The sequence below is a fragment of the Anolis sagrei genome, chromosome 3, assembly GCF_037176765.1.
Source record: "Anolis sagrei isolate rAnoSag1 chromosome 3, rAnoSag1.mat, whole genome shotgun sequence".
Lineage (NCBI taxonomy): Eukaryota > Metazoa > Chordata > Lepidosauria > Squamata > Dactyloidae > Anolis > Anolis sagrei.
The window spans coordinates 105,884,055-105,903,615 of record NC_090023.1 but is presented as its reverse complement, the minus strand read 5'-3'; the positions used below and the strand labels follow the sequence as shown (position 1 = coordinate 105,903,615).

Genomic DNA, 19,561 nt, shown 5'->3' with positions numbered 1-19,561 from the left:
TGTGTTTTCCATGATTGCAGAGATATACTGTTACACATAGATTTGCATTTTTTGGGCAGAATCGGGTTTTAAGCTCACTTTTTAAACACGTGCTTTTCAGCTGTTAATCCGATTCTCTCTGCACTTTCTACAAACATCTTTTAGACATCCCACTCCCTTTTATCCCAGTTACTTCCAGGTTTTACTGCATGTGTAGAAGGCCCCTTAGTTTGCATCATTTGAAGAAGGACAAAAGGGAAAAGTGGGAGGAGAAGTCAGAAACTGGAACATTTTCAAAGCAACTGCGAAAGTGGGCTGACAGAGAATTAATCAAAACTGTCGCAGTCAAATCAGGAGTGTATATCATTGTTGGAATTGAAGTGTAGATCATTTTCTGAATGCAGGATGGTGGAAGGCAGGAAAAACAGAAACCAATTGGTGGTCAACATTTATAATAATTATTTCTGTGGGTAGTAGTATGCAGAATACCCCAGTTAGCATGGCTACTGGGCATTCTGGAGTTGCAGTCCTGAAAAAAATCAGTCTAAGCTTTGTATAGGACTCACTGGTTGTAAAAATGTTCTAGAGAGAAACATGCTTAGCCCTGTGGAAGATACGGAATGGCCTCACGAATAAAGGGAGCAAAGTTGTTCTTGCTCCCATCACAAATGCATGGCCCCATTAACAAATGATTCCTTAAAAGGCCGTCTCCTGCGGAGATGCTCTGGTTCTTATCGCTCAGGATGGCTGCTTCTTTGGAGATAACTGTATTTATAGCTCATCTGGCAAGGGAACTCTTGACAGTCTAATTGCTAAATACATAGTTTGGGTAATCCAATAAAGCAGTAAGCCTCCGTGCCGGCCTTTGTCTCGCCTCACTCCCTGACTGGAACACACAGACGCCATCCAGCAAGGTAAGCGCAAAAAGGATAGTGCTTTCATGTTCAGGAGCCATTCCTTTTGTCACCCTGCAGTGCTGTTTTGGGGAGAACCTGAAGAGTCCTAAAGGAATGTTGAGGATTTCCTTTCTTCTGTTATTTGCAAGGAACATCAGCATACACCACAGAGTTTAAAGAGAACCCACACCTCACACCAGGTAATCAAGAGCCGGTGTTCCCTTTCATCAGAGGTTATCTTTACATGCTTATATGTTGTTAAAATGTCAAGAGAGTTCAGTGTCTTACTATCTTTTCACTGGATAAGGGAAGAGAATATAGGGTGACATTGCTATTGTGTGCCTTGAAGACATTTGTGACTTATGGAAAGCCTAAGGCAAATCTATCAGGAGCTTTTCTTGGACTGTGTGACTCAGCCAAGGCTGCCCAGTGGGTTTCCAAGGCTGAGCAAAGAACCAAAGTGGTTTCTAGAGTCTCCTTCTTTGGTGGTCTTTAAGTAGAGACTAGATGGCCATCAAGGGTGATCTGATTGTGTTTTCCTGCAAGGCATGAGGTTGGACTGTATGGCCTTTGGGTCTCTTCCAGTTCAATGATTTAATGCTCAAACCACTACACTACAATAGTACAATCTTATTCCAGTCTACCACACAAAAAGTTCAATGGGACAGCAGGTAGATTTGCTATTCCAATTATTTAACATGATTTGTCTTGAAATGCATTGTCTTTTTCATTTATCACAAAGAGAGAGAGACTGCCTGTCATTTGGGGGTTCCTTAATATAACTGTATGATCTGACTTCTGTATGTAGATCTGGAAAAAATATTTTTAATTTTCAAAAGACACCCCTCCCAATTGCTTGTTTTAAAAACTGAGAATTATCTTATCGTCTTTGAGGCTACAATTTTGCATACTAAAGTGGAACACCTGCAAGTAAGAAATGTTCCCTGTTTAAATAAACTCTATATTTTTCTAGAAAAGTATGTGGGAATCTTTAACTTTGTGGAATTTCAGCAATCCTCCTGTGTGTGCTTGACAACTTGTGGAGTTTATCACATTTGTCATGGGTTTTTTTCTTCTTCTCTCAAAGTAAACAATTACAAAGGAGAAGTCTTTTGCGATATGTGGAGATGGAATTATATTGTTTTGGGGAAATGATTTCAGATATTTATATGTTCCTTTGGCAGCTGTGTATTTGGAAACGGGGTCATTAAAAGGTAGCAAAACTCTATATAGCCTTTTGTATTCTTTTCTTGTTGTTTTTCTGAGGCCTTAGATGATCCTGGCTATATATTTTGAAGTAGTGAAGACTATGCTAAAGGGAGACAGTGGGCTCAGTAATCTGTGTGAGACTACATAACCATCATGCGAAGTAGCAATTACAGCTGCCAAACACCCATTATAAAGCGTTCATCGCACCAAATTGCCTTTTAAAGTGATCTCAAGGGAGTGCTGTGTTTTGTTTGCAAAGCATGCATACACAAGGGAGTTAGAGGGATTGTATATGAATTTTTGTATATTGTGTAAATTAATATGGGCAATTGTTTTCGTTTACTGTTTAGTTTCTATTACACCCCAAAGGCTGAAGATCAGTGAATGGGAAAATATGTTATTTTAGTTTGAGGAGCCAACATGCAACCTAACCATTTCCAAACCTATGTCCAGTATAGTGGTTCAAAATAGAAGTATCATATGTACTCATATGTAAGTCTATTTCATGTATAAATCGAGGGAAGGTTTTGGGTTACGGTTATAAATGAGTATATACAATAAGTTAAATAGTTTAGAAGTAAATCTTTGGGACAATTGATGTTAACAGATTTGCCCCAAGGAACTCGGAAATTATTGTTTCCATTCAATGTTTGATGTTTTGTCTTATGTCTGCTATAACAGGCTGTGCTTTTCATTTAATTTTAGTTGTTAAGTCATAATTTGTGTTTATATGCTGGGTTGGTTAAATTTTGTTAGTGTGGATGTATTGTTGTATTCGGGCATTGAATGTTTGCCTTTTATGCTTGGAATCCACCCTGAGTCCCTCCGGGAAGATAGAGTGGAATATAAATTATTATTATTATTATTATTATTATTATTATTATTATTATTATTATGTGTCCCTGATGAATGTCACTTTCTTTTGATCTTTGTCTGATCCATGACCCAAATGCCATTACATTAATTGGACATGCGGATGGAAAACTATCTGGACAGGAATGACAGCCCTATTCTCTCTCTCCCTCTCTCTCTTTCACACACACACACACACAGAGAGAGAGAGAGAGAGAGAGAGAACCAATATTCTAGTTGCAAAGCAGTTGTTGTTGTTATATCTTAATCTGGGAGTTGGCAACTGTAGAAGGCTATGTGGAAATATTAGCTCCCAGGAAACTTTGGAGCCACATTTTCCTCCCTGAACCCCTTGCAGAAATCATATTTCTTGCCCCATCTGTCAAAACACACTCTAGGAACAAAAAAAAACCTAGTGAAAACGCCCACTCTTGTAGAGGGCATTTGAAGGCATTTCGACTCCCAAAACTAAATTTTTATACCCATGATGCTAGGAGGTCCACAAAATTGCTTGGAGTTTCTTATACCCTTTGCAGACCTTCTGCTTTTTTCTTACATCCTTATTAGAACTTCTGATTTTGTACAGGGCAAATAATTATTAGCGGAATGTTTCTTTTTAAAAGTCTGCCTCTATATTGACCTGCTGTACTATCAATCTCCTCCATAGTCCAGGAGTACTGCTTTGCCTGACAGTGATGATTAGCTAAGTGAAACCTGGCTGAGCCAGTTTCATGGTTCATAAGTTTTAGAAATTGAGTATGAATGAAGAGTGTGGTTTCCCCTTTATAATACAAATATGATAACTGGAATTTATTTATAGGCTGCCTCTTCTGTTATCACACCCAGAATGGCAGGGACCGGGCAGGTGCATTTTTGGAAAATCTTACGATCATGTACGATTTCATGTTCATAGAATCATAGAACTGAAAGAGATCTCATGGGCCATCCAGTCCAACTTCCTGCCAAGAAGCAGGACAATTGTGTTCAAAGCACCCCTGACAGATGGCCATCCAGCCTCTGTTTAAAAGCTTCCAAAGAAGGAGCCTCCACCACACTTTGGGTAGAGAGTTCCACTGCTGAACAGCTCTCACAGTTAGGAAGTTCTTCCTCATGTTCAGGTGGAATCTCCTTTCCTGTAGTTTGAAGCCATTGTTCCGTGTCCTAGTCTCCAGGGCAGCAGAAAACAAGCTGCTCCCTCCTCCCTATGACTTCCCCTCACATATTTATACATGGTTATCATCCTCTCAGCCTTCTCTTCTGCAGGCTAAACATGCCCAGCTCTTTAGGCCACTCCTCGTAGGACTTGTTCTCCAGACCCATGATCATTTTAATTACCTTCCTCTGGACACCTTCCAGCTTGTCAATATCTCCCTTCAATTGTGGTGCCCAGAATTGGACACAGTGTGATTCCAGGTGTTGTCTAACCAAGGCAGAATAGAGGGATAGCATGAATTCCCTGGATGTAGACACTATATTCCTATTTATGCAGGCCAAAATCCCATTGGCTTTTTTAGCTGCAGCATCACATTGTTGGCTTATGTTTAACTTGTCCATGAGGACTCCAAGATCTTTTTCACATGTACTGTTCCATTTTTATAAGTTTTATTGCAGAAAACATTAAAGATATGTAAGCAAAATCTGCACCTACATAGGTTGGGAATATCTGATTGAAGCATGCACATGTGTTTACTTCCACACTCACTGCAGAAAATACAGGGCTAGGGCAGCTAACTAAGGACAGCAGTGAAAGTAGGTCAGGTTTTTACCCTGGTGAACTTAATGATCTTATTCAGCCTCATGGAGGTGGGAGAATGTTAGATGCCCAAGAATATTTCTTCTTTTGGGAAACTCACAACTAACAATCTTCTTCTCTCTCCACACCAAACTTTCCATGACGTGAAGCTGATTTTATTGTCTGGGTACTTGAATGACTGGGAAGGAGGTGTATGTTGAGTTTCCTATCCAAAATGCTTGGGACCAGAAGTATTTTGTACTTTTTTGAGATTTTAGAAGACCTGTACTGTATTTGAATATACATATATAATGAGATATTGGAGATGTTTGGTGTATACCTTATTCACATAGCCTAAAAGTAATTTTATACAATATTACTAATAATTCGTACATGAAACAAAGTTTGTATACATAGAACCATCCAAAAGCAAAAGTGTCTCACAGCACCCATATTGGACAATTTTGAATTTAAGAGTATTTTGGATTTTGGAATTCAGAATAAGAGATATATAGAGTACAATTTAGGCCTGGCTTTCCAGAAGTACTGCTCTTAAAAACAAATTGCAATTCCAGAGTGAGCACTAGTTCATAGAAGTAGATTTTAGCTTATATTTTGATTTTATTTCAATTTTATTTCACCTTATGAACTGTGTGCCCAAAGCAGCATACACCATACATTAAAATAATTCATCTGACAGCAAACACATTGGAGTGTTAGAGTGACACCAAGTGTCCTGGGATTTTCAGCTGTACTCCAGCCTTCCAAAGTCAGGGGATACCTCAAAATTTCCGGATAACTCTGGAGTCCAATTCAGCTGATCTACAAATTGCAAATGCTGATTTATTATCCGCAAATGTTAATTTTGATACATTATATACTTATATACCTGGGATCATGTAAAAATATCTTGGGCAAAAAGGGCTAGTGAGTGGAAAATGTTTAACAAGCCCTGATTTAGATCAGGGCTTCTTATACTTCTCCACTTGTGACCCTTTCTGCCTGAGAAAAGTTTACATGACCCCAGGTATATAAGGATATAAAATAGGTTTTAAAATCAAACATTTATTTAAAATAAATCAGCATTTGCAAGACTTGCTAAATAGGCTGCTTTTTCTTTTTTGGTGTATGGCAGGTGTATTTTCTGCAGAGTCTCCTGTAAACCCTGCATGTTTTAGCTAACAGATTTGTGTAAATAGGTGGATTTTTTATATTGTGTCTTGTATTTTGTACCTTGTTCTTTTTATGTTGTACACTGCTGTGAGTCGCCCCTGGGCTGAGAACAGCGGTATATAAGCAAAGTAAATAAATAAATAAATTTCAGAAGCCTTTCACTATTGTCAATTTTTGTGATGTCAGATTTGACCTAAGGGGACCCTATTTGGGGTTGGGATTCACAATTTCAGAAGCTGTTATCTAGACAATGGTCTCGGATTCAGAACATAAATGCTGAATCTGACCCTTTCATACAGCTGTATAAAACTCAAATGGAACTGGATTATGGCAGTGTGGACTCAGATAACCCAGCTCAAAGCATTTTAGATTATCTGTCTTGATATTCTGGGTTATATGGCTGTTCTCAGAGGATGCTCTGAGAACAACTTTACACCAGGCTAAACTATCCAGCATTGAGCTGCTGTCAGTTTACAAATGTTTATGCTACAAACTCTCAATCTCAAATGTGCAACGATATCCATATGCAGCCTGCTGGTTAATGCTACCTCAGGGTCCTTCCACGCAGCCTATATCCCAGAATATCAAGGCAGGAAATCCCACATTATCAGATAACCCAGTTCAAAGAAGTTATTGTGGGATTTCTGATATAGGATATAGGGTTGCATAAAGGGCACCTAGAGTATGGTGGCTTTTCTTTCTCTGGGGTTTCTTTAAACAGAAGCTGGATGTCCATCTTTTGAGCTTGTTTGTGTTTTCCTTTGTGGCAGAATGGGGTCAGACTGGATGCTCTTGGAGTCCCTTCCATTATCCTATGGTTCTATAGTATTCCAAAGAATGTCCTGCAGGAAAACTGCTTTGTATAATTTCTTTACGAGCTTGTGACCTCAGAGCTGAAGGCATGTATAACATCGTATCTGACTCAACCACCCAACAATCAGATTTATAGACCACAATTTGCATTTCTCAAAAAAAAAAAAAAAAAAAAGCACCCTGATTCCTTTTTTGCAATTAAATTATCTGGTTTTTTTAAAAAAAATTGTTTACTTTGAAAAAATTTTGCATAAAGATTCAAAAAACCAGGCTATGATGCTGAACAAAGAGTTTGGTTCTCAGTTACTTTATTTTGTAGATAACTTCTGTCATAATGTTCACCTCAGGGTTTTTTTTTAAAGAAATCTAATTAACATATTGTCTTATGTTATTTATATTTTGAATAGATTTGGTCTTTCATTCTCCGTTTGCGGATGAGACAAACAGTAGTGATACATATGCCACACTACATTTTTTACCCCTCTGCAAGGAAAAAAACTCGCAGTTTCTTCCCCTCCTCATCCTTTTTTCCCATCACTCATTCTACTACCTCCTCCATCTAGACCTGCTGCTAAACTCCACGCCACTGGGGAGAAAAGAGATCTGTGTTTGCTATTTTTGATGAAAGTGGGAAGTTTCAAATATTTGTGTTGTTTATAGTTTGCTCTGCATGTGGTAAAGCAGCTGGGGAAAACTGTGCTTGTTTCAAGGCTATGATAAACCATTTTTCTATCTTGCAAAGCCATTATCTCAACGCAATAATCACTGGCTTGAAGTCTTGCAGAGTCAGTTTGAATCAACAAGTCCTGAGTCTGACTCACAAAAGAATGTATTTTGAATGCGTCCATCTAGCCAACTGTCTTCATGCTGAGAGAGGAGCATCCAAGCCAGAGAAACACATATGTGCTAAACCTTTACCCTTCCTGGCTTATCAAATAGGCCAGAGGAGGACTGGTGAAGGGGTGGCCAAGGCCTCCTTATTTCAAGGCAGAGTTCCAACTTGCCTAAAGGAGGCATTTGGAAGGCCTTGGTTGAAAAGGCCATCCCGAAATCCTTCTGTAATGGATCATTATTGGCCAGCATCCAACCTACCATTTTTGGGCAAGGTATTGGAGCCTGTGGTGGCCTGCCAGCTCCAGGGGCATCTGGATGAAATGAATTATCTAGATCCCCTTAAATCTAGCTTCAGGCATGGCTATGGGACAGAGGCAGCTTTGGTCACCTTGGTGGATGACCTATAAAGGGTGTGTGTGCGCGCGTGCGCGTGTGCATCCCTTTTGGTTCTGCTGGATTTCGCGATGGCTTTTGATATCATTGACAACAGTATCCTTCTGGGTTGCTTTTCTGGGGATAGTGTTTTGCAGTGTCTCTGTTCCTTCCTGGAGGGCCAAACACAAAAAGTGATGTTGAGCGACTTCTGTTCAACTCCCTGTTTGTTGATCTGTGAGGTCCCTCAGGGTTTTGCTTTGTCCTTTGTGCACATACATTAAACTACTGGAAGAGGTCACCCAGAGTGTTATGCCATCTTTCTTGGTTTGTAAGATAGAAAGTTTGCAATGTGCTCTTTAAACCCACAAAAAATTGGGAGACAGGAGCTATTTCCCAAGTCTTCCTTCCACAAATGCCCAGTTCTGATATATGTATTGTTGTGTGATTTCAAATCATTTCTAATTTATGGCAACCCTAACTCTTTTCTTGCTAAGATTTGTTCACAACAGCTGCATTTGCCAGCCACAGTAGTTGAGAGAGACTGACTTGCCCAAGGTCACCAAGTGAGTTTCCATGAATGGGAAGGGATTCCAATCCCGATGTCCAGAGTTATAGTCCAATGCTCAAACCACTACACCATGCCAGCTGTGTGTGTGTGTGTGTGTGTATGTGTGTATATATATATATATATATATATATATATATATATATATATATATATATATATATGGAGGATCAAAGCTATAGAGCAGGCATGGGCAAACTTCAGCCCCCCAGGTGTTTTGGACTTCAACTCCCACAATTCCTAACAGCCTACCAGCTGTTAGGAATTGTGGGAGTTGAAGTCCAAAACACCTGGAGGGCCCAAGTTTGCCCATGCCTTCTATAGAATCTTCAGGGGGATTTGGGAAGATACAATTCAGAAAAAGTAATTTCTCAAAGCTCTGCTCCTGTTTCCTCTATGACAATTTAGAGTTATTTAAGCATAAAGAGAAGATTATCAATTCAATTTCTAGATTCATGAGGCACTCCCTATTATTTACTATGTCATGTTTTAAAAAATTACTTAGGCCCATGCATGTTATTCTTAATATGAAAATAAGGTCAAATATAAGTCATTCCTAATCAACTAGTCTAATGCCATATTCTATATCAAAAATTGTGTCTATACAAGTAATTTTTGGGTGTTTGTGTAATATCTTAGAACTGGATGAGTTCAACCTTAGGGTTAACTTTACCCAATAGCTACAAAAACATTTGAAAGGAAGGGAGTTATAAGCAAAAAAAAAAAAAATGTGAAAGGGTCAGGCAGCCTCCTTTCCTCTCCTATCACACCTAATTGGGCCTTTTTACCATGTCCCAGGTAACAAAAATTCCTGAGCACTTTATCACTTGCACCCACTATTCCTCTGCAATTGCACTGATAATTGATACACACCAGATTGAGCACCACTGATACCACATCTCTCTGTCAATCGTGCAACTGCACCGATTCAACAATTGAGCAGTTGTACCTCTGCATACCCTTGTAACCATGCTGTTTGATTTTATTTATTTTTTTGGAGCAATTTTGCAATTCTAGCTTTGAAAAACAAAACAAGTAAATATAACTATAAAATATAAAATAACAGAAAATAGACAGCTTGGAAATAGCAAAGAGGAGCAGGGAGATATCTGCTCTTGGCATCACCTTATTGCCTATATGGTGGCAATGCAGTGGAATGGACTCATCAGACCAAGGTAATGTGATGGGAATGTTGAAGGATTGTGAACTATTGATGAGTCATACAATAATCGCTGGGAAAAGACAGATCAACAGCAGGATACAGATAACTTCATCTGACAGTACCAATGCCAGTTTGCCTTCTTTGTGTGATAAAGTCCTTTCTTTCTTACTGACGTTCTTACTTTTTTTTTTTTTTTTAAATCTTTATTGGTTTTCATAATACACATAGTTAAAAAGCCAGGGTTGAGATAGTAAAGGGTAGGAGGGCAGAAAAGGGAATAGGAAGAGAGGGGGGGGGGTTGTGTTTGTGAAGTGATAGAGGAAGAGTGAGGTATCAAAGGGTAAGGTGTAAAATTAAAAAGAGAGAAATGCATGTTCAGGAGGGGGGGGGGGGGTGAAACTTCAGGTTGACTTCCAGGAGTCTTCGAGGATGGTTTTTCCTTTTCTTTTCTTCTTATAGGTCCTTTTTATTTCTCTTTGTCTTCTTTCTCCTTATGGAGAGTCTTCTTTGTCACATTTAGTTTGTTTTTCTCTTTCATCATTAGATTGTTTGTTCTAAATTATATTTATGTCACATATCTGGTCTTAATTTCTTTTCCTATTACTTATTTATTGATTTGTCTCTCTCATTCTCTTATCATTTGAGATATTCAGTAAAGTATGTCCAGTCGGTCTCTAACTCTGCTATCCCTTTGCTCCTTTGTAGCAGATGACTTAGTCTATCCATATTTCTTACTTCTATTAGTTTTCTTTTCCAGTCTTCTACCGTAGGAATTTCATTCTTCCTCCACAGTTTTGCGTAACAGATTCTCGCCGCTGTAGTGGCGAGAAATAGTAGTTTGTCTTTGTTTGTGTCTAGCTTTCCTTTAGTGATTCCTAACAAAAATATTTCCGCTTTCAGCGGGATTTGTGTCTTTAAAATTTTTTGTAATATGCTGTGGATTCCCTTCCAAAATATTTTCGCTTTTTTGCACTGCCACCACATGTGGTAAAGCGTGCCGTCTACTATCTCACACTTCCAACATTTTGGGCTCACATTTTTGTAATATTTACTTAATTTGTGTGGTGTCCTGTACCATCTATTAAATAGCTTTATCCAATTTTCCTGCATGTCATATGCCTTTAAATACCTAATTTTTTTCTTCCAGATCTCTTCCCATTCTTCCATTCCTATCGTTCTTCCAATATTTCTGGCCCATTTCACCATACACTCTTTCACCACCTCCTCTTCAGTGCTCCATTTCAGCAATTCTTTATATATTTTGGAGATTTTTTTCTTTTGGGAGTTCCAGATTCTGTCCCAAATGTTTTCTTTTGTCTCAAAGCCTATTTCTTTATCTTTCCCAAAGAAGTCCTGTATCTGCTTGTACTGAAGCCAGGTCATATTTCTGTATGTTATTTTAAGTTCTGTTAGTGATTTTAGATGTATCTCTTTGTTTTCCTCTTTCGTTAATTCCTTATAGTTCGGCCAGTTTATCCACCCAATTTCTTTTCTTTGACAGGACTCTAGGGGGGATACCCACTTCGGTGTCTTATTGTACATTCTGTTCTTATACTTGTTCCATGTTTTTATTATTGCAGCTCTTATAAAATGGTTGCCGAAATTCTTCTCTAATTTAGTTTTTTCGTACCAAATGTACGCATGCCAGCCTCTACGTAAATCGAAGCTTTCTAAATTTAATATTTTTTCTTTCTTCAGCTGTATCCAATCTGAGATCCACGCGAGTGAACATGCTTCCGCATAAATTCCTAAATTTGGTAATGATAATCCTCCCCTCTTTTTGTCATCTGTCAAGTTTTTGAAACTTATCCTAGGTCTTTTCCCTTGCCAAATAAATTTCTTTATGTCCCTATTCCATTCTATTAATCCCTTTTGGTTCCTGATTATCGGTAAGTTTTGAAATAAAAATAACATTCTTGGTAATACATTCATTTTTATGCAGGATATTCTTCCCAATAATGATATTTTTAAGTGTTTCCAATTCTCTAAATTTTGTTTTACTTCTTTCCAAGTCTTTGAATAGTTGTTTTCTAATAATTGTGAGTTTTTTGGCGTGATATAAATTCCTAGGTATTTTATTTTGGAAACTATTTTTATTTTCCATGTCTCCTTAATTTGTTCTACTTTCTTTTTAGTTATATTTTTAGTTATTGCTTCAGTCTTTTCTAAGTTTAAATTGAAGCCTGCTACCTTTCCGAAATCGTTAATCGTCTCCATCCAATTATTCAGCGTTTTGTTTGGTTCCTCAATAAAACAGATGATGTCATCTGCGAAAGCACGGCACTTATAAGAGTGGCCATTTATTCTTGCGCCTTTCAATTTTGGGTCTTCTCTGATATTATTTAACAAGATTTCCATACTTAGTATAAATATTAGTGGGGACAGAGGACACCCCTGTCTCGTCCCTTTTCTTATGTCAATTTTCTGGGATTCTTGTCCGTTGATTATGATTTTGGCATTTTGTGTTTTGTATATTGCCTCAATCGAGTTCCGAAAATAATAGCCCATATCCATCTCACTAATTAATAATTTAAAAAAGTTCCAATTAATTTTATCAAACGCTTTTTCTGCGTCGATAGCCAGAAACATTACCTCATTTTGTATTTTTTTGTCATAGTATTCAATTAGATCCAATACTGTTCGAACATTTTCACTTTGGTTTCTTCCAGGCAGAAAGCCTGTTTGTTCTTCTTTTATCCAATTTATCAGGAATTTTTTGAACCTTTCTGCCAAAATGCTGCTAAATAGTTTGTAGTCCAGATTGAGAAGGGATATTGGTCTATAATTTTCTACTTTTTCTTGATTTTTATTTTGTTTCGGGATTACGCAGATGTTGGCTTCCTTCCATGTTGTCGGAATTTCCTGTTTTTCTCGTATTTCATTCATGACTCTTTTTAAGTATGGTGTCAGTTCTGTTTGTAGTTTCTTATAAAAGACTGCCGTGTACCCGTCAGGTCCTGGGGCTTTGTTCATTTTCAGTTTTTTTATTGCCTCGATGATCTCTTTTTCTGAAATTTCTTTGTTCAGTTCTCTCCTCTCTTCTTCCGTTATTTTCTCGATTTTTCTTTTCCCTAAATATTTCAAGATGTCTTCATTTTTTATTTGTTCATCGCGGTATAGTGTTCTGTAGTATTTTTCGAATTGGCTTTTTATTCCTGTTTCATCAGTGTATGTGTTTTCCCCCGTTTTAATTTTTGTTATGAAACTTGCTTCTTTCTTTTTTCTTAGTTTTCTTGCAAGCCACGCCCCAGGTTTATTTGCGTTTTGAAAATATTCTGCTTTTATGAAATTCAATTGTCTTGCTCTTTCTTCCAATTCCAAGAATTCTTTTTCTTTTTGGAGTTTTGCTAAATTGTTTATTGTCTCTCTGTTTTTTGGATCATTTTTAAGGTTCTTTTCTTCCTTGTCGATTTTCTCTCTTATTGCATTCATTTTTTGTGTGTTTTCCTTTTTCCTCCAGGCCTTTTGTTGGATTAGATGACCCCTCATGACGACTTTGCATGCTTCCCATAATGTGAAGATTTTTATGTCTTCTGTATCATTATTCTCAAAGTATTCTTTCAGGAGTCTTTTATTTCTTTCAACGTCTTCTTCTTTTAATAATAAAAATTCATCTAATTTCCATCTCCGTTGTCTTTCCCCTCCTTTTACTACCATCTCGAGTGGGCAGTGATCGGAATCTGTTCTCGGGAGAATATTTATCTTTTTGATTTTGGAAATGATAGATGTTGATGCCCAGATCATGTCTATCCTCGACCAAGACTTATGTCTGGCCGAGAAATATGTATAGTCTTTGGCGTCCTCATTTCTTTGTCTCCATACGTCCTCTGTATTCATCTCTTTCAATAGTCTTTTAAGTGATTTTGGCATCAGTCCTATCCTTTTTTCCCCCCCATTCTTTTTATATTTGTTTTCCGATGTTCTATCTTTATTTTCGTCTAGGACACTGTTAAAGTCGCCCAAAATAATTATTTTGTCGAATTCTTGTTTTGTTATGTAGTTTTCTAAAGTCTTTGTAAATGTGGCCTTTGTCTCATTTGGCGCATAGACGTTGCAAATTAAAATTTTTGAGTTTTGCCATATTATCTTGACCCCTAAGATTCGGCCATCGGGATCTTTGAAGGCCAATTCAGATTCTAAACACTCTTTTACATATATAACCACCCCTCTTTTCTTTTCACTAGCAGACGCAAAGTAGGATTTACCTAAATATTTGTTTACTAAGTGTGGGGTGTGTTTATGATTAATATGTGTCTCTTGCAAAGCGACTACATGACAATTTCTTTTTTTTAAGTTAGTAAAAACTTTATTTCTTTTATTAGCTGAATTTAAACCATTAATATTGTTACAATAGATCTTTAGATCCATTTGTCAATTAAGGTGTAAAAGGCACAAAAAATTTATTTCTTTGTCTATATTCTCTGTTACTGTTCTTTTGTTGCTTGTCCTTCTTCTTCAACTTCTCCTTCCTCCTTGTCCTCTGAGTCAGCTTCAGGTCTGGGTCCTGTTATTTCTTTGGCATTCTTCCTCTCTTGGTCTTGGTATCCGAGGTAGGAGTTATCTCTTCTAATCAATAGTGTGTTTTGCCTTGTTGATTCTTTTCCTTTCTGGACTTCGTTTTTCTCCTTCTCTTCTTCCCTCTCTTTCACTATTTCTTTGTAAAATCTTCTGGCTTTTTCCACTGATTTTATCCACCGTCTCTGCCCCTCGTGTGTTACCATCAGCCCTTCATCTTTTTCCCATCGGAACCTAATTTCTTGTTTTTTCAGCTCTTCCGTAAGGAAGGCATATTTTCGCCTATTGTTGATAATTGAGCCCGGAAATTCTTTGAGTATCACCACGCGTTTATCTTTGTAGCATATTATTCTTTTGCTGCTAGTTTTCAGGATTTCGTCTCGTGTCACTTTTCTTGTGAATTGGGCTATCACGTCGCGATCTGTCTTATTTCTCCTGGCGAAATTCGTATTTACTCTAAAGACTCTGTCCGTTTGTTCTTCCATATATTGTGTTGTGCATTGAAGCAGCTCTGCTAATATCTCCGTGGTTTTTTCTCTTATATCTTCGTTCTCTTCTTCTTTTATGTTTCTTAGCCGTAGTTGATACTCTGTCTCTCGGGTCTCCAAAAATTCTTGTCTAACTGTCAATTTCTGGTTTAGTGTTTCTAGTGTCTTCAGCCTCGTATGGGTCAAGGTTTGTCTTTCCTCATCTTCTTTATTCTTTGTCTGTAGCTGCTTTATTTCTTCTTTCATTGTATCTGCATCTTTTCTCATCACACCCAGTTCCTCCTTGATTTCCTTTTTCAGGTCTGCCATTTGTACCTGAGCTATCTTCTGATAAGCATCTTGTTTTTCGTTCATCTCCGTTAGTTTTTTCCCTATGGCTTTTATTTCCTTTAAAAGTTCCTTCATTCTTGTATCTTCTCCTATAGATAATCTTCTATTTGTAGTGTTCCCTCCATTGGCAGTAGTGTTGGTGGGGGTTTCTTTGCTTTCTTTTTCTTTGTCTTTCTCTTTCTCTTTATCTTTGTCTTTATCTTTGTTGGCATCTTTTGTATCTTTGGGTTCTTTGGGTTCTCTTCCATTTTTAGGTGTCTGTATTACAATCTCCTTTCCACTCTTCAATTTCATTGCTGCTGCCATTTGAATTTCTTGGGCCAAATTTTGTATCTGTAAGTAAATAGTTTATCAATAAGGTCTGTACAGGCTTTTGTTATCTGTATATAGTTTCACCCTACTGACTCTGCTATATTTGTTTCTCTACCCTCTTCGCCTTTTCCTGTTTATTCTCCCTTTCACTCCACAAGGGGCTTTAGCTTGAGTGGGCGTATCCTTTTGTCTTTATTGTTGGGAAGTGGTTTCAAGATTTATTTGTTGCCTTATTTATTGTTAATTTGTTTATTTGTTTAATTGTTTGTTTGTTGTTATTGTTATTGTTTTGTTTTTGTTTTTTTCCCTTTTGTTGTTTTGAATATTTTGTTTTGTCCTTATTTATCCTGTTTATTAATGTTTAATCTTTATTAATAATTTTTTTTTTTTTAAGATTCCAAATTGGTTTACAAGACGTGGTATTACTCTAAATTTTTGTTTCTGGGGTCAAGTCTGGAAATGCGATTTGTTTGTTTTACTTATTTATATGTGAAGCTTTACCTGGGTTCTTGGCTCTTTGAGTTCTTTCCCCCTTCTCCTGTGCTTTTCTCTTATTATCTATCCTTTATAGATCTTGTCTTTCTTGGCCTTTCTTGCTTTTGCCCAGTGGTTTCAATTTCAGTCTTGTCTCTTAGCGTTTAGCACTTATTTGTTTACTTTTTCTTTCTTTCTATCCTTATAACTCACCGTTCCTTCTTTGCTCCTCTCTTTGCTGTTCCCAGCTTTTTTTTTTTTTCCTTCTTCCTTTATCTCTCTCTTGACCTTTACTTTTGTTTTGTTTGCTACTCACTTGCTATTCCCTTCTTGTGTCTCCTTTCTCCGTTCTCCGTTCTTTTTGCCTCTCCGCTTTCCTCTCCTCTCCGGCCCCAGTTCCGTTGTTTACTTCCTGTCTTCCTGTCTTCTTTACCTCTCGAATCTTCACGTTTCTTCCCGCGATATTTGCGCCCTTCCTGCTTATTCTTTTGGTCTCGTCCAGTTCTCGCGCGTTTTCCTTCTTCCTTCTTTCTCTCTCTTCTCGCGGCAATTGCACCCTTCCGGTCCTCCAGTCACGTCCCGATCACGTCCTGCCTTGCGTTGTCTCGCGTTGTCTCCTCTTGTTTTGTTTATATTCGCTGTATACAAAACAAGCTCGCTTCAAGGTCAGTCTGCTCTTCCTTCTTTTACCTTGGGTTTTATTTATTTATTTAACTTAATTTAATATCAATTGCTGCTTGTTATTTAAATATGCCTTGCTTAATGTACCTTTTTAGTACTATCTTTCCATTGCATACGCTAGGAGCTTTAGCTTTGTATATTTTGACCGTCTAATTCTTTCTTCTTCTCCCTCTTCTTTTCCTCACTTTATTCTCAAGTTTCTACAATGCTTTCTGTTTATCTGGGTCTTCCTTCCTTCCTTTCCGGAAGGGATCCCTCCCTCCTCTCCGAATCCTTTGCTTATTTACTCACTTTTTCTTTCCAAGAGTTGTTTCTCTCCATTAAAATGCACGTGGCTGGGGATAAGACGGGCTATGCCCGAGCACCTCGCCGCGATCCGCCGTACCTCGGGTGCCTTGCCGGATCTATTTGGTGGCCCTCCCTTGAGGGGGGGGTCTCCTTCTAGACCATCGGCGGCATCCCCGGTTCCGCTGTTCCCCCCGTTTCCAATCCGCGGTAGGGGAAGGGAGCTAACGCTCTACCCGATCGCCTAGCAAGGGAGGCACTATCAGAGCGCTAAAGTGCCTGGCTCCCCGCCATCTTCGTTCTTACTTTTGAGACATTACATCTAAACACGTGGAAGAATCCCTGAAGGGGAACTACAGTTTTGGGGGTCGCAAAAGAAAGCCATCATCCCATCTCTAGTAATGAAATTTAGGGGGCATTGTGTCCATCCCCCCATGAAATTTTCCTTTGGGCTGTATAGTCATGTTTTTTGGGCTGTATAGTAATGTTCCAAAAGCATTCTCTTCTGACGTTTGGCCTGCATCTATGGCAGGCATCCAATGCAGGCGAAATGTCAGTAGAGAATGCTTCTGGAACATGGCCATACAGCCCGAAAAACTCACAACAACCCGGTGATTCCAGCCATGAAAGCCTTCAACAATAATTTTTCCTTATATACCCACATTGACACTAAAAAAAAAAAACATTTACACCTGGAACCCTTTGAATGCTTGAACAATATTTCTAAATGCTCAGTTGAAGCTTTTATTTGCTGCAGTCCTAGATATTTGAGGACTGAAGGAAACTTTCATTGCCAGGGCATGGGGGGGGGGAGGGTTTTGGGGGCAATGCCATCATCCCCTCCTACCATGTATTTATACCCTTGAATATCCCCTGAAACCCTCAAGAGCAGGTACCAGTTGGTGGAGACAGCACTGAACTAGGTGGGTTAGTGGCTTAACTCTGAATCTTATCACCTTTGATTGCCCTTTCTTTACACAGTAGGTCAAATTGACAGCAGCCAGGGGAGGGAGAGGAAGCAGGGAACACCATAATCTTCTTGTTTGTGACTGCAACTAGGTGAAAAGGTACAAGATGAAAGTGGGGATGGGTGTGGATGTGTGAGTAATTGCATAAGTAAATATATAAATGTGAAACGTTTTCCTAGTACAAAGACCAATTGCCCAAGATTGAATGGCATTACTTAGAAAGGAATAAAGACTTTAAAGCAAAGGCAGCAAGAATTAAAAGACTGACATAAGCTTGCAAATAGGTTGATATACTAAGTAGGCAAATGGATTAATTAGATAACACCACACCCGGGGATGCAAGGAAGAAGTGGTTGTGTGATGACTAGGGGAGAAAGGTGTGTGGAGAGGCTTTCTTTCCCGTAGGATAGTGTTAGATGCCAGCTGCAGTGAGCCTCAAAGAGTGAGTCTCTCAGTGCTTTGTCTCCTTATATGGTAAAATGATACACAGGGGTTTTTCACTAGGCTGTGAAGGCAGACGCCTGTTTCCACACAACAGAGACGGCTGAACAGAAATCCGAAGAGCTGCTTGCAGAGTGTGGAGGATTCCCCGGCTAGCTGTGCATCTCCTCCCTGCCTGCAGCTCATTGGGTTGCCCATTTATTCATGGATGTGACTCCCCAAACCAACTCCAGAGGGTACCTTTAACTACCTACCTACCTACCTGTAAGTAAAAATCCCTTTTTATCCCCCAAGACTCAACAATAAACCTTTGGAGATTTTGCAGGAGCTAACAAAGAATGAGATGTTAGGATAGGATGCCAAATAGAACAATGTCTGAATAGGATAAAGCAAATCTATCATTGCTTAAGAAATACACAGTACAGTAAGGGAATAAGGACTAAGCCCTTTAACACGCCCTACCAAAATTGAACAATGAAAAGAAATTGTGTTGGAATAATTATTTTTACCTTTGGGGGAAAATATTCTATTTCTGAATAGCACTGTAAGCGAGAGACATGGCATTGTGTCAATTCACACTGAGACAATTTTTGCTTCTAAATGCCATGCTGGATAAATCCTTGGAAAGATCATGAATAAATGAGAGCTCAGCTCTTTGCTTCTTTGTGCCTCTGTCAATACTTCCTGCTTCCTAAGAACAACAAAGGACCTTGTTAGTATTTTTTACATGACAGTAGAAGAAAGACAAAAAACAAAGATAGCTTTGCCCATTTCCTATGGTAGTTGTGAGTGCGTGCACACATTCCCCTTTCAAAAAGCGAAAAGAAACATCTCTCTCCAAATTGGATTTTTATTTAAAGATATTTACCCAAATATACCAATTGTTTGCGATGCTTCTTCTCTATAATTAAGAGAGAGAATGTATACAGCTGATAAAATACATATGTCAGTCAACACCAGTTTTCATGTAGATTACTTTTGTTTATTATATATTTATTATATATTTATTTCTCAATATGTATGACACTGCTTTCTAGCTAAAAGGATATCCAAGGTGACTTTACATGCTTTACTATGCTTGCTGGTAACTTCACCCTTTCCCATTTTCCAACGTAATACATTTGTCTTTCATTCACCGTGTCTTTTTAATACTTCCTAGAGGTTGTTAACTCAAATTTATTAATTATTCCAGGCTGAATAGTTACCATAGTAACCATCTACTACAATTACACTAGGTCCATGCATGAAATTGGATCCATTTTAGCTACATTCTGGAGAAGTGGGAGGTATAGGAAATATGTCTACTACTCATCCAGCATGGTGCAGTAGTTTGAGTGTTGGACTGTGACTCTGGAGAATAGGGTTCAATTCCCTGCTCAGCAGTGGAAACCCACTTGGGTGAGTCAGCCCCAGAAAAACCATTTATAGATTCTTCCTAGGGTCAGCATCAATTGAAAGCTACTTGAAGATACACAAC

The 19,561-nt window shown here is 38.3% G+C and overlaps 2 protein-coding genes across 4 annotated transcripts in view; one reads left to right on the top strand and one right to left on the bottom strand.

Moving 5' to 3' along the window:
- The first annotated feature begins 788 nt into the window (after positions 1-788).
- Positions 789-19,561, top strand: part of FHL2 (four and a half LIM domains 2) — a 42,168-nt gene continuing 23,395 nt past the window's right edge. Inside the window, exon 1 of one of the 3 annotated variants that reach the window (XM_060769717.2) lies at positions 789-893. The gene's annotated coding sequence lies outside the window, so the exon portion shown is untranslated. The other 2 variants (XM_067466837.1, XM_060769716.2) reach the window with 2 other exon arrangements.
- Positions 14,015-15,217, bottom strand: LOC137096570 (uncharacterized protein PF3D7_1120000-like). Its single transcript, XM_067466241.1, has one exon. The coding sequence runs from the start codon at positions 15,215-15,217 to the stop codon at positions 14,015-14,017; it is 1,203 nt and encodes a 400-aa protein (XP_067322342.1).

Coding starts and splice junctions, on each gene's coding strand:
- LOC137096570 (XM_067466241.1), bottom strand. CDS start 15,217: ATGAAATTGAAGAGTGGAAAGGAGATTGTAATACAGACACCTAAAAAT.